We start from the raw sequence: 25,875 nt of genomic DNA on the forward strand, positions 1-25,875 counted from the left end.
CTTCAGTGGGAGCAGAACTGGTCCTTACTTAGTTCCTGACTGAGGAAAGTTCTGAAGCATGTGCCTGTCTTTAAGCATATAGATATAGACATGTAACATTTCTTCTTGTGTATTTTAATACAAAATTGAGATGACTAGTGTCTAATTTTCTTTGTTTAGACCTGAATCTAGAGCCCTATGTTACATATGAGTACAGGGTAGCTGCGTGGAACAGCTATGGAAGAGGTTTCAGCAAAATTGGCAGGGCTAGCACTAAGCAAGATGTGCCTCAGGGTGTAAGAGCACCGAAATGGACCAAAGCAGAAAATCGGGAAGACATAATATTTCTGAACTGGAAAGAACCTCTTCAACCAAATGGTATTCTTAAAAGCACAAACTGTATGTTCTCCTATTCAACAGACATTAGTTAAATGTATTAGACCAACTGTTCTATACACTGAAACCTGTCTTAAGTGTATTATCAAGTTAACTGTCATCAAAATTTACATACTCATGCCTATACTGAGTAAACGTGGCGATATTATTTTCGCACTTGTTCTTCCTCAGACCTTCACCCTGGTTTGTCTGTCTGTTATCCTCATTCATCACAAATAAAGTTAGATGATAAGATCGTCAGGAAGAGACCTGGTTTATTATATATATGTAGGGCCCTACCAATTTCACAGCCACGAAAAACGTGTCACGGACCATGAAATAAGCCCTTCCCCATGAAATGTGCTGCTGGGAGTGCCCCAGCTGGGGGGGGCGTGGCTTCTAACTGCAAGTCCCCACCAGGCTGGGGAGGGACAGGATTGGTCCTTCCCCTGCACGGCCGCTCTCAGGAGGAGATCAGACCCACCTCCGAGTGCTCCCCCCTGCTATAGGAAGCTCCGGTGCTGGGGGGCAGGCCTGAAGGTTCCTGCAGCTGGAGGAGGCTTGTTGATGTGGGTCCAATTTCCCCCTGCTGCTGAAAGCACCCTAGCCATGGGGCTCCTAGCTGTGAGTCCCTGCAGGGACAGGGCCTGTCCTTCCCTTGCATGGCAGCTCTCGGAGGAGGGGAGATCAGACCCATCTCTGAGTGCCTCCCCCTGCTGCAGGAAGCTCTGGTGATAGGCAGCAGTCCTGAAAGTTCATGCAGCTGGAGGAGGCTTGTGATCTCCCCCTGCTGTTGGAAGCACCCCAGCTGGGGGGCTCCTAGCTGTGAGTCCCCACTTGCGGAAAAGGGACCCCCTTACAACATGGTGAAATTTCAGATGTAAACATCTGAAAACATGAAATTGACCAATTTTAAAACCCTCTGGCCACAAAATTGATCAAAATGGACTGTGAATTTGTTAGGGCCCTATCTATCTGTAAAGCACACAGCACTTTTTGGGGAACAGCTATAATTATAATTAATTAACAGAGCTGGTTGAAAAATTGTGACAGTTTTACATAAAATCAAACATATTTTATGAAAGATTGTTTTCAGAATTAATTTTTGATGGAAACTTTATGTTGATATTTCAAGCATTCAGAACATTTTGACCAGATCTAGTAATTAAAGTGACCACTCAAGAGATTTAAACAATCTCTTGCCTCAGAAGGGGTGGGTTTTTAAAAAGACACAGCAGAATAATAATCAATAGTCTTGAAGTTATTTGGAACAGTCTCTTAAGTTAGAAGATTGACTGATAAGGGTGGTGTCCTACCAGGTTCACTGTCATATTTTCGGTGTAAAATGCTATGATCCAGTGTTGTTCAGCTAACAAAAACAGAAAACTTTCTCTTTATGATAAGGTCTTATCATTCACTATATTGTTCTCCGAAATGGGATTGAGCGTTTTAGAGGAAGAGAACTGAGCTTCACAGACACAGGTGGTATCCAGCCATACCAAGAATATTCATATCAGCTGAGAGCCTGTACTGTTGCTGGCTGCACAGACAGTAGCAAGGTGGGTGATTCGGTCTTCATAGGAGTGGTAGTAGAATTTTAATAGCTGAGGAGGTATCATACAAATGCCACTGGAAAGGCATTTTTTTTCAAAGAATTTAATTAAGATTGTGGGTTGAATGGGAGGGAAACATCAGTAACCAAGTGACTTGTTTGAATTCAGCACCTTAACATGATCGTATTAAATTACAAATTGTTGATTTTTGGCACAAATAGACCCAGGCACGAAACTGTACCTCAGTCTTTGTAAATCTGAAATTGTATGATATGGAAAGTGAGATATACAGATTTAAGATAAACAAGGAGCTTCAAACCTAGAAGAAAGTGTTGAAGACATGCTTTATTTCCAAACAGTAAGACTAAATCCATTCATATCTTTGTTGTTTCTCACCAGGATTGCTATAACCTCCTTTTCTCTGGACTCCCCATAGCTCCTCTCTCCCATCTCTAGCCTGTGCATTACAGCCAACATCCTCTTCCTCTCATATTGCTCCAACTGCATCACTTCTCATCAGATCCCTTCACTGGCTTCCTGCTTCTGCATTAGATTCAGGCTCTTCATTCTCACCTTCAACGCATGCACATCCTGCCTCCATCACCTCTTATTTTTAACTCTCTCTCTGTCTTTCAATTTGTTACTGCTCCTTTTACCACTCAGTTTCACACCATCGCTCAGGCTGCCCCATTACCATGTAACAATATCTCTCACGTTGCCCCATTGCTGTGTAACAACTTCCAGCTTCTATTTTACAAAGTGCCTTTTTCTCCCCCTGCAAATAACTTCAAAAGCACATCTGTTCAATGAAATCTTCCTTGCCAATGATGTCCATGCCTCTTTTTTTTGAGTTTTGTCTAAGTTACAATATAGGGTCTCTGGGGCAGAGATGTGGAATTGTGATTGTTGTTATGTTTTGTAAGTATAAAAAATCACAACCATACATGTGTAACCAGTAAAGTCATCAGTGAGAATTGAGCCTGGGACCTTCAAAATAAAGATTGAGTTTTTTAAACAAACATAGGCAAATTCGGAATCCAAAACCCCTAGGTAGCTTTGCAAATCTCAATCCAAAAGTACAAGAAAATAGTCCCAAATAGAAAAGGTGGGTGAGGTACTATCTTTTATTGGACTATCTTCTGTTGATGAGAGAGAGAAGCTTTCAAGTTTACACAGAGCTCTTCAGGTCCTGTTAGCCGTGACTAAGTAGCCAGCTCTTATAGGCATTGATGCTAGCCACTAGAGGGTGACACCCTCACTTACATTAAGTCAGTGTATTACAGAAGGCATGTATATGCTTACAGCATAATAAAACTCACGTATAGTGGCACTAATAAAAAGACATGATTCTCTAAGAGCATAGGATCTGATTCTCCTCTCAAATCAGAGTAAATCAGATATAGTACCATCGAAGTCAGTGGAGTTACACCAGTGTAAAACTGATGTAAGGGAGATGAGAACTGGCCTATATATATTCAATTTTGAGAAAGATCTTAGTGAATTCTAAATTATCCCAAGCTTCAGATTTCTTCTTGAGTTCATTAGAAAAGATTCAAAAAGCTATGAACTGATAAAGATCCGATTATACTGAATTCAAAGAAGTCTAGCTCTATGTTTATTGGTGCTTAAAATATATGAAATCAGGCTGTTAAAATGCAAAGACACTGGCAAACCATATGGAAGAGAGTTATCAAGAGTTCTCTAGCAAGACAGTCTGCCATCCAGATTTTGCTGTTTCACTCAGTTCTATACACTACAGCTGAGATGTTGTGAACCTGCTGTGATAAATTGTAGACATGGGCTTATGTAATGCATTCAAGGTCAGATTTCATTGTGTAAAAAGGAGTGTGGGGGGGGGGGATTTAACTAGTTCTTCAGGCCCTTGGTAATGATATGCCAGATCAAGCAACAACATTTTAAAACAAAAGTGACATTCTCATTGATCGTGGTATCTAGTGTACTATTACAGTAAATTGCTGTTTAATTCATATGTCTTCAGGTAGTTGCAGTCACTGTCCAAGGAGTCCCAGAGAGCGTTCAGCCACCAGCAGTCACAGCTCTGAGCTCAACAGCATTGCATTTGAGCTGGACAGCACCCAGGAAACCAAATGGCATCATCAGAGAGTATCAGATCAGTCAAAGTGGGAAAGGGCTTATATACACAGACACTACAGCCAGAATGCAGCATACTGTATCAGGTAAGGATGGGCAGCTCTTTGAAAGACTAATGTCCTGTTCTTAGATATAAGACATTCCTTCCATAGTGATACTATCTCTTGTCAGTAACTTTTAGGTTCCCTATTTTGCACGTAGTTCAGAAATGCTTTAGGCTGGTATTAGAAACCGTAAGCTATTTTGGTCAGTCTTATTTTTTCTAGGCAGTGTTTGTTCTCTGTTGTTAAAATGTGAATGGATCTAATTTCCAAATGTTAAAATAAACCACATACATTTTGATTCAGAACATATGCTTTTGTGATGGGTAGAAGAGTGCCAGATAAATTCCATAGGTTTGATATACCCCCAATCAGATTCTGCTCCCCAGGTCAATCTAGAATAACTCCATTGAAGTCACTTGAGTTATTCTAGTTTTGCACCAGTATAACAGGATCTGGCCCTGATGTTTAGGATAACAAAAATTAGAAACAGTTCGTCCTCAGCTTGAGAGTGGACTGTCAGACTGTGCTTTGTGAATCTGAGCTGTTTTGCCAATAACAGATTTTAGATTGTAAGACTTATGGGAGCAAGGATAGTATCTTCCTCTGTCTTTTTCCTCAGCAGACCACCTTGTTGATGCTCAAAAAGAACAGGAGTACTTGCGGCACCTTAGAGACTAACAAATGTATTTGACCATAAGCTTTCGTTGGCTACAGCCCACTTCATCGGAAGCATAGAATGGGACATCTAGTAAGAATATATATATATACACACACATACAGAGAACATGAAAAGGTGGAGTAAGAGGCTAATTAATTAAGATGTGCTATTATCAGCAGGAGGGAAAAACTGGAGAAAAAAAACTTTTGCAGTGATCAACAAGATGGCCCATTTAGACAATTGACAAGAAGGTGTGAGGATACTTAACATGGGGAAATAGATTCAATATGTGTAAATGACCCAGCCACTCCCAGTCTCTATTCAAACCTAAGTTAATGGTATCTAGTTTGCATTTAATTCAGGCTCAGCAGTTTGTTATTGGAGTCTGTTTTTGAAACTTTTCGGTTGCAAAATTGCCACCTTTAAAATGTGTTACTGAGTGGCCAGAGAGGTTGAAGTGTTCTCCTACTAGTTTTTGAATGTTATGATTCCTGAGGTCAGATTTGTGTCCATTTATTCTTTTGCGCAGAAACTGTCCGTTTATATATTTTCTTATTATATGTTCCATTCTATGCATCCGATGAAGTGGGCTATAGCCCACAAAAGCTTATGCTCAAATAAATTGGTTAGTCTCTAAGGTGCCACAAGTCCTCCTGTTCTTTTTGCAGATACAGACTAACACGGCTGCTCCTCTGAAACTTGTTGATGCTCAGTAATATTATTCAGAATCTCTTATGTTACTCTTAAGAATTTCCCACTTGTGCACATCTACTGTAGAAGAGGGCTTAATAGAATATTTGCCATTGATGTCAAAGATGTATTGTCTCCATATACTACTCTCTTAGTAACATTTCAGTCATAAAATGAAACAAAACTCAACTTAGAAATATTTGCAGGAAGCATAAGAGGAAAATGGTACTTTTCAGGGGCGTTTGCTTTCAGCCTTTGACCCCTGGTATCAGATGCTCATCCTGCATTTTTATTTTTTCTAGAGAAAATATTTAAAAAAAATTTTTCTCTCCTCACTTTGGCTGCAAACCTAAAGGTCCTCATGTTACAGTCACTGCCATTCCTGCTGAGAAAGATCACCCAAGATTCCCCTTTAACAATATCATGCACAAATATCAAAACCACCACGTATGTATTAAAACTCGGTCAGTATTCAATGCATCCTGATGACATATCTTACTTAGTACATCAACTTGCTGTACATTTTTCAAAAATAGAATAGATTTTAAATCACCATAAAAATAATATCCCCACACAAATTGCTGCTGCAAATTTGTAACGTAAAGTTCACTTGGAAAAAAATTATCGCTTTATCAGTGAAACGTGGTGGGCTCAATCCTGAGCTGTGCCAAACTCATATGTGGCCAGCTCGGGATGGGAGGGGAAAAGAAAAGGTGACTGTCACCCTAAGAGCTGTCCCATGTTATACCACCCAGAGGATCTGCAGAATAGTGCAGCTATGTCATCTGTCACCATCCATGGATTCCCCTATGCTGCGGAAATACTTGGTTACCTGTGGCAGCTTGAACTGCAGTTTTGTGTTGCTGGAGCAGGTTCTTAGTGAGGGCCAAGGAGCTCGTCTGTTGTGTTTCTCTATCTCTGTAGGAATTAGTGAGGGGACTTGTCATGAAATTCCAGATCTGGATTTTAGAGTTCCCGCAAAGATTTGGGATTTGGAATTTTGCTTCAAGCTAACCCCTAGTAGCATATTATATTATATGTGACTGTGTTTTGTATGGACGTGTAGGAGTATGGCTGCATAACACTACTTGCACAAAGGAACTTCAGTGCTCCTGTATTAATTTAGGTGAAATATAAGGGCCCAAAGAATCAAAAGTGTTAACATGACCCTGAATCTGTCCAACATTAAATGGTTTTAAACAAGGTCCAGGGTTTGGTATACAGAAACAACAGCCTGCTTAGCACCATGGCAAACACACTGTTTTAACCGTTTATTAAAGATACAGAAAAGAAGGAAAAACAGGGCAGTGGTCCCCAAGGCCGTGCCCGCGGGCGCCATGGCACCCACCGGGGCATTTATGTGCGCTCGCCTACTGACAAGGGAGCGCTTCTACCGGACAACCCGCTGCTGAGGAGCGCGGCCACCGGACAACCAGCCGCTGAAATGCCACCCAGAAGCGGCAACCCCAAGAAGCGTCGCCGCTGAAATGCTGCCGCTTCTTGGCGGCATTTCGGCAGCAATGCGTCTTGATGACGCCGCTTCTCGGCAGCAACGCTTCTCAATGACGCGGCATTTCGGCGGCTGGTCGTCCGGCGCCCGCCACACTCTTCTGGAAACGTGAATATGCTATAGCAACAGAAAGGTTGGGGACCACTGAGTTAAGGCATTTGAAATGTAAAGTATTAAATAAGGCTTTCATTTTAACAACATCTCTTGTTCCTTTCCCCTTTGTCTGTAGAGAGTCTTTACAAAGAAAAAAAACCCCTGTTTTAGATATCCTTTTTGGGGAAAAGAGAAGAAGTTAGTCAAAATGGGCTGGAGCTGCTGCTGTTCTTCTTAAAGTCTGATTCCATTTCCTAGAAGACAAAACAAGACACAAACACATAAGAGGGGAGGGAAAAGAACAGCAAAGATAGAAAATGTAACTTCTGTGTTTGGCATTGACTTTCACTTGCAATCTGATTGCTGGAGAAACACAGGCATGGCACACGGTATTATGAGCCACTCCAAGGCCTGGCAAACTTGTACCAGCATCAGGCTGTTTAGGGCCTTGCTTTTATCTGCCTCCGTGGTCCCAGGTTTACAGTAGGATTGTAAAATATACAGCCTTGGCTGGCTAAGCCAGACTTTATTAAACAGAAGGCAAAAGGAGAGAGAGAGAGGAAAGAGAAGAAATAAGGTGGGGAAGAAAAAGAATACAGAAGGGGAGCAGGGGGCAGTTCTTCTCAGACACAGAGGTATTTGCACACACACAGTCTCACACTGCAGGTGGTATTTGGCATTCAGCTTGAGCCAGTAGAGGTGGTATTGTCATCTCGCTTCTTCTCTCTGTCCTGACCTAGTCAGGACATCTCTCAAGATCAGGAGGAAGAAAGCCTGGGATACCAGAGTACAGTGGGGGTAGCAGATGGTGCAACTTGCTCCTTCCCCTTCTCTCTCATCTTTCGGTCAGCCATAATTTCAATAGCCAGCTTTCTCCCCATCAAAGTTGTTTTGTTAGGACTGTGATGGGTGGAATAGCCAATCCCCTTGTTATTTTGGCCTAATTTCCAACACTTCAGTTTTGGTTCACTGATTTTCAGTTCTACACTTTTTTCTTATTTACCAAGGATAATCTTAACACTGTCCTTGAATTATATCAGTAGGCCTATATATATTTTTTTTTTTACTAATTCAATCTTTGTCTCACTTTTTCACCTTTTTCCATCAATGTTTGTTGTTCTAGGTTACTGTGACATCTTATGAACTGTCACTCACTTTTTACCAGTTGAGCTCACAATCGGGGTAAAGTTGTAGGCCCAGGTATCCAAGTTGAGGCATAGAAATCCATATTTATTTAGGGATCTAACTAAACTGCATGATTTTCAACAATGCTGAGAACTTGTTTCTCATATTCACACTGAAGTAAAACGATTTATTTTCCAGAGGCAGCTAGGAGATAGTATCTCCAGTTTCTAACCGGAGTAACAAAAGATGGACAAACTTTGCCACCACTTCCGATTGTTTTTTTTCCCTAGTCTATCAGCATTATCTCAGCCTCGGACTAGGTCTCCGTCGGCTGTCCCGCATCAAAGCCCCAATACTGGTTAGGCACTGGGTAAACAGGGGAACTGCACCATCTGGATCTTGTGAAATAAAGAACTGAATGTCATCTGTGTATTGCAGGCACAGCAGCCTATACTACCTCCCTAAAATTCCTGAAGGCCTCTGTACATATCGAAGAAGAAGGGGACAGAAACAGAACGCTGTTGTCAGCAGCTGTCTTCCCTCTAATTTTTCCCACCCATGTGCGGAATGAATTTTGTTATGTGCACCAATATGAGGTGACATGTGACACATCATCTTCATGTTGGTGCACATAACAAAATTTATGTGGTGGGGGTGGGGCCGAGGAATTCTTGTGGGAGGGGGCTCAGGGCTGGGACAGAGTGTTGGGGTGCAGGGATGTGAGGGCTCCGGCTGGGAGTGTGGGCTCTGGGGTGGGGTTGGGGATGAGGATTGGGTACAGGAGGTGAGGACTCTGGGGTGGGGCCGGGGATGAGGGGCTTGTGGTGCAGGAGTGTGCTCCGGGGCTACGGCAGGGAGAGAGGACTCCCCACAGCGCTCTCTCCCTGCAGCAACATTTGGGCTTGTGGGGAGAGGCACTTGTCCCCACTGTGGGAGCGCTGGGGCTGCAGCAGAATAGGCACCACTTCCCCAGCCCCAGCAGGTCCGGGCTTGGGGAGGGCTGCCTGGGCCACACCTGGGGCCAAGTCTGGGCCCAATCTGGCCACGGCTGGGTCCGTGCCGCTCTGGCCGTGCCTGGGCCCTATCCGGCCACAGCTGGGTCCGGGCCTCTCCAGCTGTAGCAGGTCTGAGCCGCAGGGTGAGTTGGGGCTGTGGGAGGGGCGCCCCTCCCGTGGCAGGTTGGGGGCGGGTTCCCTAAGCACCTGCGTGACACTAAATAGGCTGCTGTGTGGCCGTGCAGCTTACAGGGAACTTAGGTCAGCAGCAGCAAAGGCATTTGGTGGAACCATCTTGGTTTTTGTCCATTGTCAAGAAGACACAAGCAACCAGTGAGACCAGAGCAGTCTCCATACCAGACCCAGATCTAAAATTGAAGTGACTGGGTATTAGGAAATCTGAGTATCCCAGGTAGTGCCAGAGTTGCTTTACCTCCATTTTCTTTTTATATTCCCTAATAAAGGGAGATTAGAGCTTGGGGATAATTAGAAGATTCTAAGTGTACAGAGATGGCTTCTTGAACAATTGCCTAAAAACTGCTTCTTTGAGAGAGGCTGGCAACCTGCCCTACAGAAGGAGTTGCTGATAATTTCCACAGCATCTCTGGCTGAAACTCAAGGGGAAAATACCTCACATGTGCCCTCTCCTCCCACCTAAGAAATAGCTCTGCCTCCAGAGAGGTTGAAATTTTGTTCCTCATGCAAACAATACAGTTTTCATGGCACAATTGCTAGGGAGAATAGATAAAGTTGTCTCCTCATAAACAGTGATCTATTTTTCTTTAGTGTGGCTCTCTCAATAAGCCACTGTCCACGTTGCCATACTAAGCCAGCAGGGAAATGGGTGATCATTACTTCTGTCAGTAAGAATCAAGTCTTCTGCTAGATTAGAGGGAGACTTCCTTTGGTCACAGTGTTGAACTCATGACCGTGGTTTTGCAATGTGGATAATTGTTACTTTCTAAATTCATGCAATAAACTAAAACAATCAATCTTATTTCACATGTAATCTCAAATGTTTGAACTAAGTGTTGTCTCAACCCCCGTGGATGTATGGTTTGATTTTTCTCATCTTTTTTCAAAACCTCTGGTGTTCTTAAAGCAACAGTTGAACATTAATGAAGCTGTAGCATTAGTCTTCCCTGAGACTTTGAATCTAGGGCCTTACAAATAGCAGATGAGTAGGCTAGCACCTTGCCACTGCATCTTTGTCTTGCTGCTTATTTTTCATTACATCAAAGCTTTGGAAACATGATCCCATAAATGCTTTGTGGGAATAGTGGTGAATGCGTTCATCATGTGAAATCCATAAATTGCTTATAATCCTCTCAAGATGTTAAAAAAAGCATTAAGTAATTGAAGACAGGAAGTCCTCAGTTAATTATTTAGAGGTGTTATCAATGCTTTAAGTAAACTGAAGCATTTTCTGCTATCTCACTGAATTGAATGCCACTGGGACCTAGGGGCAGCAGCCATCATCTTCTCATATTCTCTAATGCAAACAGCACATGGCAGCTTGTCAATAAAGGACCTTTTTATATCATTTATTACTGAACACTTCCACTACCCTGTACAGAACAATTTGGATGACAGTTATGGCATTGTTTCACTTTGTGTTACTACTGCTTTACAAATGGGCCTGCAAATGCTCTGCGGTAGGGGGGAAGGATTGACTAAAATAATTAGTGGCATTGCTGTAAAAGAAAGCTTAGAGTGCCCTCTTCAGCAGCCGCAGCAGCAGCAGCAGGTGTGACGATGATTCTTCTTAACTCTATTTTTTTTTATATTTGACTAAAAATCTTATCCAAAGTCATGGACTTCATCAAGAGTTTCTGTGAGTGATCAGATTTAAGTAAGAGTCACTGACAGGCAGTTTCATAAATGAAATAAGACTCCAGCGTATTTTGTGATAGAGTGGTTTGAAATTATTCTACACACACACACTCTCTCTCTCTCTCTCTCTGTACTTAAGGGTAGTGGAAAGGTGTGTGTGATTCAGTCGTGCTGCCACTGGACAACCCTATCTCCAGGCAGTGGTGACTCATTAGCAACATTTTTTTTTTCATAAATAAAAACTATCAGCAACTTGACGTGCTCCTGAGTGAAATTCATGTGGTGGCCCAGGACTGTCAGCACTGGAGCTAATTGCTGACCCAGCTGCAGCCAGGACCACAAGCAGAGACAAATAGTGTTGGAAATGATTGACTGATTGATAGGACAATACGTTCTTTAAGAGCTGTTTGGCAACCACTTGGAAAACAGCGGATGATACAGTAGTCCAGTTGCTGACCACCTCAAAGTAACAATTGCAGAATCAAATTCCAAGGGAAATGTCTCCTTGAATTCATATCCACAGGGGAAATTTTTTAAAAGCGAAGTATTGTTTGCATTTCACAATTATCATATTATGTTTGTTGTCATTTATAATTAATCACATGCATAGATTCGTACAGGGCTCTCCAAAACATGCACAAAGTCCTGATAGCAAAGAACTTATAAACTATCTAAAATCAGCTACATGTAGGGACCAGAAGTTCCAGGCACCAGAATTTTTTCAATAAATTTAGTGAAACCGTGCGCTCTCTTTTTAATGCCCATTTTTCTCTTTAAAGTGTAGCTGTAAATGAGTATTGCTTTATTATGCGTGTTTCCTTTAAAAGTGAACATGACTCCCTTATGGGGAATTCAAGTAATTTGTTGCCACAGTAATCTTTCCTAGCCTGAATGTTAAATTATTGGCTTTCCTCCATGCCTTTGCTTCTGTCTAGTCTGCAACTGTCATTTCCTCCCCTCTTACTTTTATCCTGAGCGTTCGGATGATTTTTCTTCTCTTCCAGTTCATGATTAGGTTACATTCAGGGCTGTCCCCCTGAGTCATCTCTTTATTTTCTTTTCTTCACATCCTGTTCAGTTTGTGAGCAGCTTTTGTGTCTTCCATTCATTATTTTACCTCTCTAGCTGCCTGTTGCTTATTACTGCTCTGTATGTATAAACCATTCCTTTTAACTGTGAAAATATGGCCTAACTGGTTTTGAACAAAGACTTTTATCCTCATGTTTTTTCTTGTTGTGGGACTGTATTTTTAAAAATAATTACAATTACATGTACACGCTCTCACATGAATCTTTAAAGAGCAATATTAAAGTTGCAATGTCAAGCACTCAAAAGTAGGAAATGCCTGAATTAAGGTTGCCTGTGTAGCCCTTGTGCATATGCATTATGATACAGTCTTTAATTATATGATCACATACTATTTTTTTCCATAGGATCTCTCCTCATTCAGAATGGCCGGTGCTCAATTAATGAGAAGCTAGTCAATATTTTTTATCCTCATTGGAATGTGTAGCCCCCATGCCTTATTTACTTCATGCCATTCAATTCCTGCTCTGAAGGTAGAATTATTGGTTTCCTTATGATGCTCATCACGATAATATCCGAGGACTTCAGAAAAAATAATTAATTTATCTTCATAACGCCCCTATGAAATGAGTGGGGGAATTATTCCCATTTTACAAATGTGGAACTGAGGCACAAAGAGATTAAGATCAGAAGTATCCACTAATTTTGTGTGCCAAATTTGAGATGAGAGTACTTAGCATTATATAACACTTAATATGTTATGCACAGCTCCCATTGTCTTCATTTGCAGTTGTGCGTGTTCAACTCTCTGTAAATCAGACCCCAAGGTCTCTGGTTGGGCATCCAGAAAATGAGGAACACACGATTAGTGACAGTCTCTGAAAAGTTTGGTTTAAATGAGTTGCCCAGCATCACACAGGAACTCTGTGGCAGATCCAGGGATAAAATCCAGTTCTCAAGGGCAACATTCAACTGTCTTAACCATGAGACCCTCCTTTTCTCCTGCAGTCCCCTGACTGCTTCACTATACACCAGTCAATTTCTGCAACAAATGAGGTCAAGATCCAATAGATAACAGCCTCCTTTACTACATAGCCATGATTCATCCCCAGAACAGGTGCACTGAATGAGCCAGACGTCCTGTGGAAAAAATAGGATATAATAAAAGACGTATACATGCAAAGGAGCCGAATTCAGGATGCACAAGCAAACTTAATTCTGGGAGTTCCTAACTTTTGAGAGTTTGATTTTGAAACCTTAATATTCTTTCAGCATAGCTTTTATGTATAATTTCCTACATTTTTAAAAACACAAACTGGAAAAAAGAAAAAAAAATCTGTCCTACAGTGTTCTATTGACACCAATATGGGTCATGGACAGGTTTGAAACCTTTAGATCTTTGTGCCAATGGAGTAACTGATAGCAGTAGTAAATTGTCCTCATCTATGTGGATCAGCACTAGAGGAGGGTGAGGTCCTTACTTTGTCAGTGGTTTTCAAAGATATTTGCTGCCATCGGAGGAATGGTAAAACTCAGAAATCCTGGGTTCTATTCCAGGATCTGGAAGGGAAGTGCCCTGTCTTGCAATGTCGATGAAGCCAGTGATAGTGTCACAATTGTCCTTGGAATTTAGTCACTTTCTCTGTTTTATTTTGAACCTTTGGCACTTCCTGGCTCTGGCTAGAACCCAGGACAGGAGTGCAGGCTGGTCGTGTGGTTTGCAGACATCTGAAGTTGGCAAAGTTGTAATGTAAAGTTTGTGATTACTAACATGATGGGTTCTGCCCTACCCGCCCCAAAGCTGTGGGCAGGGCACACTTCCATCAATGGGGAGGAGATAACCAGGGCTGGGTCACATAAGGGCAGAGCGTCTTCCCTCCTGGCATGATGGAGGTGCATAGGCTCCTGCTCCCAGTCCTGGGCTCCACTCCATGAGGTTTCATGAGGTAACTGAAGACTCACACAACTCGGGCGTGAGACTCGCGGCGTCTGGATACATATTATCAGAGTGGAAGTGGGAAATACCAAAAATATCTTAAACGAGTTTGGGTGAAATCCCGTTACTTCAGTGGGGCCAGGATTTCACACCTTGTGCATAAGAGATTTCCAAGGCAATAATACAGACTTGTGGGGACTAATTCTTCCCCCACTTTCACCAGTTTGACATTTATGTTACCCCCATGTATTTCAGTGGAGTTACTCCAGATCTACACTAGTGCAAGCGAGGTGCAGGAGCAAAACTCTTAAGCTAAGCATTCAAATATTCTGGTACTTATCTGTATGGAACCTCCAAACTTTTTGAAGATCACCCATGACTAACTCGGAGTGGTTTTGCCACACTTCTTAAATGAATATGACATTGCTTACATCCAAATTTGCACTATTTCCCTAATTTCACTATTTATGCAGACTTAGGGCCAAGTTTTTAATGGCCTCATTTTTTTTATGCACAACTTGTGTGTGCAAATAATTGCAGTCACAACCAGAGTAATTTAAACATTTTACTGCTGCACTGCACACAATTAGATCTCTACAGCAGGCCCTTACTGTAAATTACTCTATATGCTAACTCCAGATACCATATTTTCCCTTCCAACTGTACCTTAGAAATACAGATCTTTTGACGTAACCCATCTCTGATCCGTAAGTTCAGCAACTTTCCCTCTACAGTTGTAATTCTCAGAATGTCTAAGGTCATCATGTTTAGTATGATTGTTTGTTTGTTTTGTTTTTAGGTCTCCAGCCATACACTAACTACAGCTTCACACTTACAACATGCACATCTGCTGGATGTAGCTCTAGCCAGCCATTTGCAGGTCGAACCTTGCAAGCTGCTCCTCAGGGTAAGGAAAAGGCATTCCCATAATATTAGAGGGAATCATTGGGGGTAAAATCTTCTGTAAATGGGCAAAACTCCATTGACATTGATGGCGCTCCCAAGCAGTAATTTACAATAGGTAATTTGGCTCTACAGTGCAATAATTGTATTATAACCCCATCTGTATGCTGAACCACAATGTTTCGGGTTCTCTGTTTTGTTTTGTTTTTTTTGTGAGAACAACTTTCTGGCGTCATCTTGAAGTAAATTATTTCCAGAGACAATTGTAATGGGCACATTTTTGTAAAACAAAAATAAATATATGCTGACACATCAGGCAAAGTTAGTCCTGTGATTATCAACTTTTAAGTCTGATTCTCCATTGATCTGCATCCTGTATATTTATTTATGTCGGTGCTAAGAGAGGGCAGAATATGTGTAAAACTACCTTTCTGATCTGGAAGTGGTCTATACTCGTTTTGCACTGGTGTAAATGACTGCACAAGGGAAATAGAGAATCAGGACCTTTTATATTTAATTTTATGATATGCCTGAAACAATGGTATGCTGATGTTAACAGGAGTATGGTCGAAGCCTCGTCATATCATAGTCAGCTCATCACGAGTGGAATTCTATTGGGGTGAACCAGAAAAACCCAATGGACTTGTTTCTCAGTATCGATTGCTTCGTAATGGAGAAGAGATTTTCCAGGGTGGCAGCACAGCTCTGAATTTCACTGATGATGGCCTGCAGCCCAACAGTAGGTAAGGCCTAATAAAGAACTTTGATAAGCTTCAAAGAGTGCTTAAGAATTTGATTTTGCAGGAGAAGAGTAAAATGTTCAAAGGTGTTTAAGTTGAACCTGAATCCAATTTTCAATGTGCATAACCTGCTGAAGTGTTTTTGAAAATCTTGCTAAGCACCTGTCTACACCTTGAGGTGCCTAAATACTTTGGAAATCTGGCCCTGAGGGCCTAAGTCTCTTTTGAAAATGGGATGTGGGGCTCCTAAGTCACTTGGGCACACCTGAAAATGTTATGCATAAACTGCTAGGATGATTTAAAAAGAGAAGAATCTCTGATTCTGTTCCTTAATCACTGAAAAATTGAAGACCTCCTTAAAGAGGCTTCAGATGAAGACAAGCCTTGTACCAAATTGATTCATAGACTTGAAGGGCAGAAGGGACCATCATGATCATCTAGTCCCATCGGTAGTGCTGCCCAGCTAAGGCAGGCTGCTAGTGCCTATCTTTTCCGACGCCACGCCGCACCCCGGAAGTGGCCAGCAGCGGGTCCGGCTTCTAGGCAGGTGGGCCACAGGGCTCCACGTGCTGCCCCTGCCCCGAGCACCGTCTCTGCACTCCCATTGGCCAGCAACCAGCCAATGGGAAATGGGGGGTGTTGCCTGTGGGTGAGAGTTGTGCAGAGCCACTTGCGAGCCTCCACCTAGGAGCCACACCTGCTGCTGGCTGCTTCCTGGGTGCAGTGCGGTGCATGGTGCACCCTGGCTGTGCTGCTGACTGGGAGCCACTGGAAGTAAGTCCACGCCCCAATCCCCAGCCCTGAGCCCCCCCAAACCTGGAACCCCTTCCTGCACCCCAAATACCTCATTCATGGCCCCAGCCCAGAGCCTGCACCCCAACCACCTGACCCAGCCCTCAGCCCCCCCCCCCAAAACCGGAGCCCCTTCTGAACCACAAACTCCTCATCCCCAGCCCAGAGCCCTGATCCCCTCTTGCACCCTAACCCCCGACTTAGCCCGGAGCCCCTCCTGACCCCCCTTGCAACCCAGCTCTGAGACCCCCCCAGACCCAGAGCCCCTCCTGCACCCCAAACACCTCATCCCAAGCCCTGACCCCCTCCTGCACTTCAACCCCCTGCCCCAGCCCTGAACACCCCAACCCCTCATCTCGACCCCCAGTCCAGATCCCTGACCCCCTTCCCGCACCCCTGCCCCAGCTCAGAGCCCCCTCCCACACCCCGAACCCCTCATTCCTGGCCCCATCCCGCAGCCCTTACCCCCGCACCTTAACCCTCTGCCCCAGCCCTGAGCACCTCCGACACCCCAAACCCCTCATCCCCAGCTCTCTTGGGTCACAGGCATCAACACTTTTCTTCACCTGGGTTCCCAGAAAAAAAGTTTGAAAACCACTGATCTAGTCTGACCACCTGCCCATTGCAGGCTACAGAACCTCACCCACCCAGTTCTGGAATAGATCCCTAACCTCTGGCTGAATTACTGAAGTCCTCAAATCATGGTTTAAAGATTTCAAATTACAGAGAATTCACCATTTACACCAGTTTAAACCTGCAAGTGACCCATGCCCTACGCTACGGAGGAAGGTGAACAACCCTCAGGGTCTCTGCCAATCTGACGGGTGTGGGGGGAGGGAGGATTCCTTCCTGACCCCAAATATGGAAAACAGACCTTGAGCATGGAGGCAGGACCCACCAGGCAGATACCTGGGAAAGAATTCTCTGGAGTAACTCAGAGCCCTCCGAATCCTAGTGTCCCATCTCCAGCAGTTGGGGATTTTTGCTACTGGCAGTCACCAATGGGCCACATGCCATTGTAGGTATTCTCTACCTCGGCACCTTTCTCTGAGCTTTAATTGTTCTGGCTCATAGTTCCACTTGTCTTCTATTGGCTTGGCTCAGAGCGGTTGAAATTCTTTACATAGCAGACTATGCACTGGCTGGTGGATAATGCATGTTGAACATACCAGTTTGAGGTTGAAAATCCCTAATAACAGCATCTCCTAATATTTTTGGAGGCCATTCTAAAATTGTTTTAATGTGTCACATGGTCTAAGTGTTTCTTTCTTAAGATGCTATGAAATGTAACATAAAAAGTATTAGTTTGATTAGCAAGAGATGTGTGACTTTTCTTATCTGAAAAAGGAGAAAGTGAAAATCTGTATTTTGAAGCAATATATATTACATGCTTTGTGGTCTGTGCTTCCTAAACTGGTGCAAAAGGGAAATAATTCCAGTACAAACATCCCTACAGCATTTAACCACCGTTTCTGTTACTCCTGTTTTTCTGTTTGTGCAGATATGTTTACCAGCTGGAGGCCAGCACTGGGGGTGGCAGCAGTACTAGTGACAAATACATTCTACAAACACCAGTAGAAACACCAGAGGAAATCCATGTTCCATATAATGTCACAGTAATGGATGCATATTCCATATTTGTGGCTTGGGACACTCCAGGTAAAAACATACTTCTGTATAGTTCCTTCTGGCAAATTAAAGAATTCTTTGTGGCAAATTAATGGGCATTGAAAAATAATACATTGGGCAAGTCTGCTGTTTCATTCTGGTTTCTCGTTCATGTCTGGTGTCAAAAAATGCATCTGTGAATTGGGTAGCTGGTATCCCATGCTGATGGATTCTTATAGAGATTTAATATAATACTAATATTGACTCATGTGCCTGACTGCGTTGTTGTGAGGATTGATTGTCTGTACATTGGCTTGACCATGTAAACTACTATGTAAGTATTAAGTATTATTGAAAGAAACAATTCAAATAACTGCATGTCAGAGAAAATTGAATGTAATTTTCCTTCTTTCATCTTTGCTGAAACTGGGTTATTGACAGGGAAGATGCTTGTTGATGATATAAGTTCCTTTATTCCTGGAGCCTTAAAATGCCACTTAGCCTGCAGGATGAACAACACTGAGTTCCGGTAACAAAGACACTCCTTTCCTGTATTTTAATTTTAAGATTCATGAATTATACATGAAATGGCTTTTCAGTTGTCTCTCTTTCCCAACTTGGTCTTGATGCTCCTGATCTTTAAATGTTAGCAACTAGTCATAGGTTTGGCTTGCTATCATCATTGTCATCATCATCAACATCATCAAGAAGATAGTATGGTGAAGTCAGCCATATCCTGAATTAGAGAAATCTGGATGGTTTATGGGACTGGTAATGGGATATCGTAGAAACATAGAATATCAGGGTTGGAAGGGACCTCAGGAGGTCATCTAGTCCAATCCCCTGCTCAAAGCAGGACCAATCCCCAACTAAATCATCCCAGCCACAGTTTTGTGAAGCCTTAAAAACCTCAAAAGAAGGAGATTCCACCACCTCCCTAGGTAACGCATTCCAGTGCTTCACCACCCTGCTAGTGAAAAAGTTTTTCCTAATGTCCAACCTAAACCTCCCCCACTGCAACTTGAGACCATTATTCCTTGTTCTGTCATCTGCTACCACTGAGAACAGTCTAGATCCATCCTCTTTGGAACCCCCTTTCAGGTAGTTGAAAGCAACAATCAAATCCCCTCTCATTCTTCTCTTCTGCAGACTAAACAATCCCAGTTCTCTCAGCCTCTCTGCATAAGTCATGCGTTTCAGTCCCCTAATCATTTTTGTTGCCCTGGACGCTTTCCAATTTTTCCACATCCTTCTTGTAGTGTGGGGCCCAAAACTGGACAGAGTACTCCAGATGAGGCCTCACCAATGTTGAATAGAGGGGAGCGATCATGTCCCTCGATCTTCTGGCAATGCCCCTACTTATACAGCCCAAAATGCCATTAGCCTTCTTGGCAACAAGGGCACACTGTTGACTCATATCCAGCTTCTCGTCCACTGTAACTCCTAGGTCCTTTTCTGCAGAACTGCTGCCTAGCCATTCGGTTGCTGGTCTGTAGCAGTGCCTGGGATTCTTCCGTCCTAAGTGCAGGACTCTGCACTTGTCTTTGTTGAACCTCATTAGATTTCTTTTGGCCCAGTTCTCTAATTTGTCTAGGTCCCTCTGTATCCTACCCCTGCCCTCCAGCATATTTACCACTCCTCCCAGTTTAATGTCATCTGCAAACTTGCTGAGGGTGCAGTCCATGCTATTCTCCAGATCATTAATGAAGATATTGAACAAAACCAGCCCCAGGACTGACCCTTGGGGCACTCTGCTTGATACCAGCTGCCCACTAGACATGGAGCCATAGAGCAGCTGTACTCAGTTGTTACCAGCCAAGGCAAATGGAGTAAGAGTGAGCCATGAACTAACTATGTTGTGGTATCCTGAGACTGCATTGCAATTTGAGATGACCTTGATTTGCAATATTGAAAACTATATTTCAAACACCTCATCGTCCAGGGGACTTCAGATTCAGTGTTGTGGTTCATGCCCATCTTTAGTTGCAATATTTGCATTTTAATGTTTCATCATCGGTAATTAACATCACCTCCTGCTTTACTCCCACTCTGTGTCATGGAGACAGGAGGACCACAATCCATGGAATGATACTGATTTATATGACGTCCTCACTCCAAGTGGCTCTGTCCACTATTTCTGGAGAGAAGGCATAAGGTTCCAGGCCTTATGGAGATGGCTGGGATCAGTGGAAGGATTTCTTGGCCTGGTGTGCAGATGTGTAAAGCAGGAGTTAGGTGTTAACAGCCCCTTTAATCTCACATAACCATGGGCCAGGTTTTGGTCCACTTATAGTTTAGCCTACTTATTAGATCAACAAAATCTGAACAAATCCGTTGCAGAGTGGGTGAGTAGCAGTTAGGATTTAGCTAAATGTTTGTCACCCCATCAAGAATAAGTGTTGTATTGAGTCAGTACAGATCATGGCTTCACTGGCATGCTACATTTCCCTGGCATGATAAAAATTAGATGATACAATTATTGTGGAATAAATGTTAACATCATGGATAGAAACAGAAATACAGAGAGAGAGATCCATATTTCCATCTAGTATAGTTAATCTCCAGCAGGAACTTCTACTTTTATTTGTATATATCCATAGAAGTTATTGATAGGCATATGTCCATCATATATTTAAATTTGTTAACAGCACAGTAGCTATAACTGAACTTGTAGTTTTTTGTCATTTTAGGTCGCAACCCCTACAGTGGACACCGGATCAGTGTTCGGGGTCATCAGTGTGTCAGCTTGTATGTGTATGATTTTTTTCAGTGTGCTGTCCAGCTCTGTACAAATAGCTGGTTCAGCAGACCTTGATAGTACTACCCAGTGTTGTTAAGTGTTGAAGGCTGGAATGTCCTTGTCTTGGTAATGCTGTTCAGGCTGCCCAGTGCTTCTGTTCTTGAAGCTTCAGTGTTATTACTGTTAACAGCATATAAGGCAGCCTGCTCATTCAGCAAACCCCGATGTTACTTATAAAAAAAGACCACAGGCACAGCTTGGCAACAGAGGCACTTGCCCAGGTTTATTGCGCCCTAGGTCCCAGTATCAGTGCCCTGGTTCCGTGGTTACAGGTACACTGACACATGAGTGGCTAGGAGCAAGAAGAGGCTCAGTCAGCCGTGAAAATATCTGCTGTTCCCTGGGCCACACAAAAAATTACAGCAAAGAACCCCAACATTTATAGGCTAAAACTAACAATTAGATACACAACTTACACACAACCTTATGTATTTCATAACATTTGTTTGTTACCTTCCTTTGTTCCTAATATCTTAAACTAAATTGGAAAGTGTCCTTACTAGCTGAAATACATTTCCGTAAATATCTGGTGCCTAGTACTGTAGCAACAACTTTGCCAATTTCATGTACTAAACAGTGAACTTGTAAGGATCTGTTTTAATACATGGCCTGACTTGGGTTCACAGTCTCTGGTTCAGGCCTTAAATCTTGCACCAGGCCATCTCTCCCTACTATGCTTGCCTTTTTAATGAAGCACATTAATGTGTTTTCAAATGTCTAGGTAGTAGTTATTTTTCAGGTGACCATTTTCTTTGATATTGGTCTTTTAAAAACTTGAAATGTTTGTTTACAGCAAGAAGAACAGTGTGAGGTTTTTCAGTGAACTCTTTTTTCGATGTCCCTTCTTCCTAATTATTTAAGACATTTTCACCTTGCAGACTAGACACTGGCTACGAGAAAGTCAGAGGGCACTGACAGTAGCCTCACCTAGAAAAACCATTTTGCATTCAAGTATAGCTTAATAAGTATTGTGGTGATGCTTGATGCTAACTCTGCCCATTTAACCAGTGGCTACTAGGTCTATAATACCCTGAGCTGTCAATCTTTTAATTCGAAGAAGCACAAAATCCCTTATAGAAATGCTAGAATATATGAAAAAGATTAAAATCTTAAATTAAACTTTCCCCCCGACTGCCAGGAAGGATTTAGAACCTAGCAAGAAAGGAGGTGAATTTGACTTGTGTATAATCTACAGCTGATTTTATTGAAAAGTGCCTCATACTCTGCTATAGTTTTGATAGTAGGTATCATTTAAGGTCCTGCATATTCAGTAACATTCAAAATAAGTTTTGAAACACAAGAAAATATTGAAATGGTGAACAAAGACTTGTGGGAGTGGGGTGTTTGTGAAAAAGTTTCTCAACATAGTCTGGATCTTTTCATTTGTCTATTTGAATTCATGTAATTGGCAGTAGGTTAAAAGTCTGAGACTAAGGCTCCAGTAAGTCAGAGGTCAACATAATACATGTCATTATCTTGAGATTAGGGCTTTGTAAAAGGGCAAATGGGTTCCTGAAACCATCCACATTGTAGGATTGGGTTTTCATGAATATTTGCTGGACCTGGGTTTAATCTATGCAGACAATTGTAGAGGTCCCCCTATAGGAGTCAGTGTTCTCTGTCAGTCCCACATACCCCTCTTCTTCAGGTCCTGGGGTGCACTCCAGACATATAATTTACTTATGTTGTCTTGATAGGGGCTGAGCGACTGGATCTCTCTCACTTCCCTGCTGAGTCCCAGTCTTCAGGCCTTTAGAGGGAATCTGAGTGGCTTCTCCCACAACATGGTCTTTGGGGTGGGCCATGAGGTAGGGGCCACCGTTTCTTCAGTGAAGGGGTCTTCAGGGGCACAGGATGCACCTGTTCTTCCCACCCCAGCAGGGCAATAGCAGGGAAATGCTCCTGCTGCCAAAACACACACTGCGCATGGAGGCATAGATTCATATAGTACCCCTAAGAGATTAATGGATGTTCCTTCATAATCATGAATTTGGGATTATGGGTCACTATAGGTTGTCCATGTTACAAATGTTTTCTTGAGGGAGAAGGGGAGATCCAGGGTTAAAAATGAGAGGAGGTAGGAGTTCCCCTTAGAGGCACTGATCTTTTGAGATGGCATGATCCTCTGTGAGTAAACCTTATAGGTCCAGATCATGTAGCCCAGGGAAGCTGAGACCTGCAAGCTTAGTCTAACACTACTTGTGACCCTTATTCACTTATTGTGAGGGATAGTCTTTTTCTGTTAGATTTACTTTTTCCATGTATAAATACTAGGTTTTGCAACATACCCTATCAAAATACTGTTGATTTCCCCTTTTACATCCAGAATTGAGCCTTTATAATAAGGGTTGGCAGTGACTCTCCCACTGAAACAGTCATTTTAATTGACATTGTTTCCAGGAATAAAATGGCTTTTTATTAATAAAGTTTTGATGGAAAGGTAGTTGGCCTTGGTATCTTCCTGTCTATGGATAGCGGAACACTTTGGTATTGGATCCGCTTACCTGCTGTAATAAATTTGGATCAAATATTCGCCCTTGGGTTTCATTATGGACATCCTATCAGACAAATTCTCCTTTTTGGGGTTTTAATTGTGATGTTTCAACATCAGTGATGTATCCAAATTCCGTAACTTTAGAGAAATATAACATTTTAAAACTCCTGACCTAGCTAAATGGCAAGGTGGCTGAGCAGTGGTTAAAATGATGGATTCAGAAAAAATGTTTGACACACCTCACTCGCTAAGGAAAATAGGGCTTTATTTTCTGAAATAGGTATCCCATGATTTTTGTGTTACTTGCATCAGTGCACAAACCTCAAAGGTACAGTACATTTCACTGATATCCCACAGAAGGATATGTTACAATTTTTATGGAACAACAGTCAATATCATAGATAGAAACAAAAAGCCTGAATGGGGGAAAAACATAATTTTCCCCAGGCATTATCCATAAATGTTATTAATAGGTACGCAAGTATCCATCCTACATTTAAACTCCTTAACACTACCGATAGCTCTCACTGTGGCCTAACCCTGCCAAGTGTCTTCAATTGCTATGAACTTCAGCGAAAGCTGACATCTACCAAAACCCACAGGATCATGTCCTCTGTTGCCAGATTGCCCATTTCATATGTTAATGATCTTCCCCTTTTCTCATATCATAGAACTCTATTTCACTCCATCAGTCTGTGCTTCCAAGTTTTGCATAGCATGTACAGATTGCATGTTGTGTAGAGTGTTCGGATTTCTACCTACATTCTTCCTGGGGCCCCACCTGGTATTTGTGTACCAAACTTAGGTGTTCTGGTAGCCTGGTTTCTTTTTGCCCTCCTAAGCCTGATATTGTCTTAGTTCTTGGGAGTATGATCCTATAGATAGCTCTGGAGATTGTAATTCAAAGGAATTAATTCTCCAGATCAGGTTGTTTTCTAGGATATGCGATATGCACAAAGCTTGTGTTACTGTGGTGGTGTAGGCCAAAATGTTCAAACCTGGGCACTTAAAGTTAGATGCATTAATCCATATTTAAGCTCCTAAATAAGTGGATTGATGTTCAAATGTGCTGAGCACTCAGAGTTGTCATTGCCTTCAGTAGGAGCAGTGATTACAGAGCATCTTTCTCAGGGCATTTAATGTAGGTGCTTACGTATGGATTTAAAATACTTAATGTTAGTTATCCAAGTATACTAGTTCTGGCTGTAATGTGTGGTACCAGTTTGTTGTTCATCATAACAATTATTTGGCACATTAACCTCTTACTTAGATTTTAATGAAAGACATGACGCTTATTTTTGGAGACTTGTTGGAATACAACTAGAAAACTTCAGTTATTTGGCTTAATGGTGGTTGTATTTCACATTACATTAAGTAGTTTTCAGCAATTGACTTCAAATGGACCTTTGATCACCAGTCTTTAAAACAATATTGTGATTTTCTTTTTCTCTTTTAAACATATTTTGCTGCAAATTCTACCTTATGAGTTACCCTAGTTTTGAATTAAACAGGGCTGTCAAACCTAATTTGCAAAAAGAAAAGGAGTACTTGTGGCACCTTAGAGACTAACCAATTTATTTGAGCATGAGCTTTCGTGAGCTACAGCTCACTTCATCAGATGCATACCGTGGAAACTGCAGCAGACTCTATATATACACAGAGAATATGGAACAATACCTCCTCCCACCCCACTGTCCTGCTGGTAACCAGGTTTAATCTATGCAGCAGGTAACCAGCAGGACAGTGGGGTGGGAGGAGGTATTGTTTCATATTCTCTGTGTATATATAAAGTCTGCTGCAGTTTCCACGGTATGCATCCGATGAAGTGAGCTGTAGCTCACGAAAGCTCATGCTCAAATAAATTGGTTAGTCTCTAAGGTGCCACAAGTACTCCTTTTCTTTTTGCGAATACAGACTAACACGGCTGTTACTCTGAAACCTAATTTGCTGCTTTTTTCACAGAATTGTCCATTATACATTATCCAAATACAACAGAAAAAAACAAGATTTAGTTTGATTGACTTGTCCCATTGCAAAGTGTGCACCTGCTGTGAAATGAAGTTGCAGAGGAAAAAAGTGGAATAATTTAACTTTTTTATTTGTAAAGATAATCAGGGTTTTTCTGATTACATCTTAACTTCATAAATGTTAAATAACCTATCAGCATCTAGTTGTTGTAAATTATGAAAAGGAGCATTGCTGAGAATATTAACCAACTAAATCTTTGTTCTTTAGTGAACATGAAAATATGTTGTGGCAGGTTGTCATAGCGCTCATGGTAACTTTGGCATCAAATAACAAAACTGCCATTTGCACTTAGGGTAAATTGGTTCACTTATGCTTTTATTGTTCCTTTTATTCTGACATAAATTTATGAACTCTGGAACTAACCAAGTCATGTGGTTTCCCAGCTGATTATAACAAATATGCCCATTTCGTTCAGTCACCAGAGCACCCGGGGTAGACAGTTTCGAACTTGCTGCAGATCTTGTAGGGTATGTCTGAACACACAAAGTTTTTCATTTCACATTTCCATGCATTCTAACTATTCATTTTTTCTCTTTTTCAAAGGGTAAAATGATCTCTTGGTGTTAGCACTCGGTGAATAC

General features: G+C 42.1%; 1 protein-coding gene across 1 annotated transcript in view; it reads left to right on the forward strand.

The window, feature by feature from the left end:
• Positions 1 to 25,875, forward strand: part of USH2A (usherin) — a 572,584-nt gene that overhangs the window by 448,782 nt on the left and 97,927 nt on the right. Inside the window, exons 52-57 of the mRNA XM_073338913.2 lie at positions 160 to 357; positions 1,759 to 1,913; positions 3,907 to 4,105; positions 14,729 to 14,836; positions 15,392 to 15,575; positions 17,866 to 18,023. Of these exons, the coding sequence (XP_073195014.2) occupies positions 160 to 357; positions 1,759 to 1,913; positions 3,907 to 4,105; positions 14,729 to 14,836; positions 15,392 to 15,575; positions 17,866 to 18,023 (1,002 nt within the window). The remainder of the gene's footprint in view (positions 1 to 159; positions 358 to 1,758; positions 1,914 to 3,906; positions 4,106 to 14,728; positions 14,837 to 15,391; positions 15,576 to 17,865; positions 18,024 to 25,875) is intronic.

The sequence above is a fragment of the Lepidochelys kempii genome, chromosome 3 (genome assembly GCF_965140285.1).
Source record: "Lepidochelys kempii isolate rLepKem1 chromosome 3, rLepKem1.hap1, whole genome shotgun sequence".
Classification (NCBI taxonomy): domain Eukaryota; kingdom Metazoa; phylum Chordata; order Testudines; family Cheloniidae; genus Lepidochelys; species Lepidochelys kempii.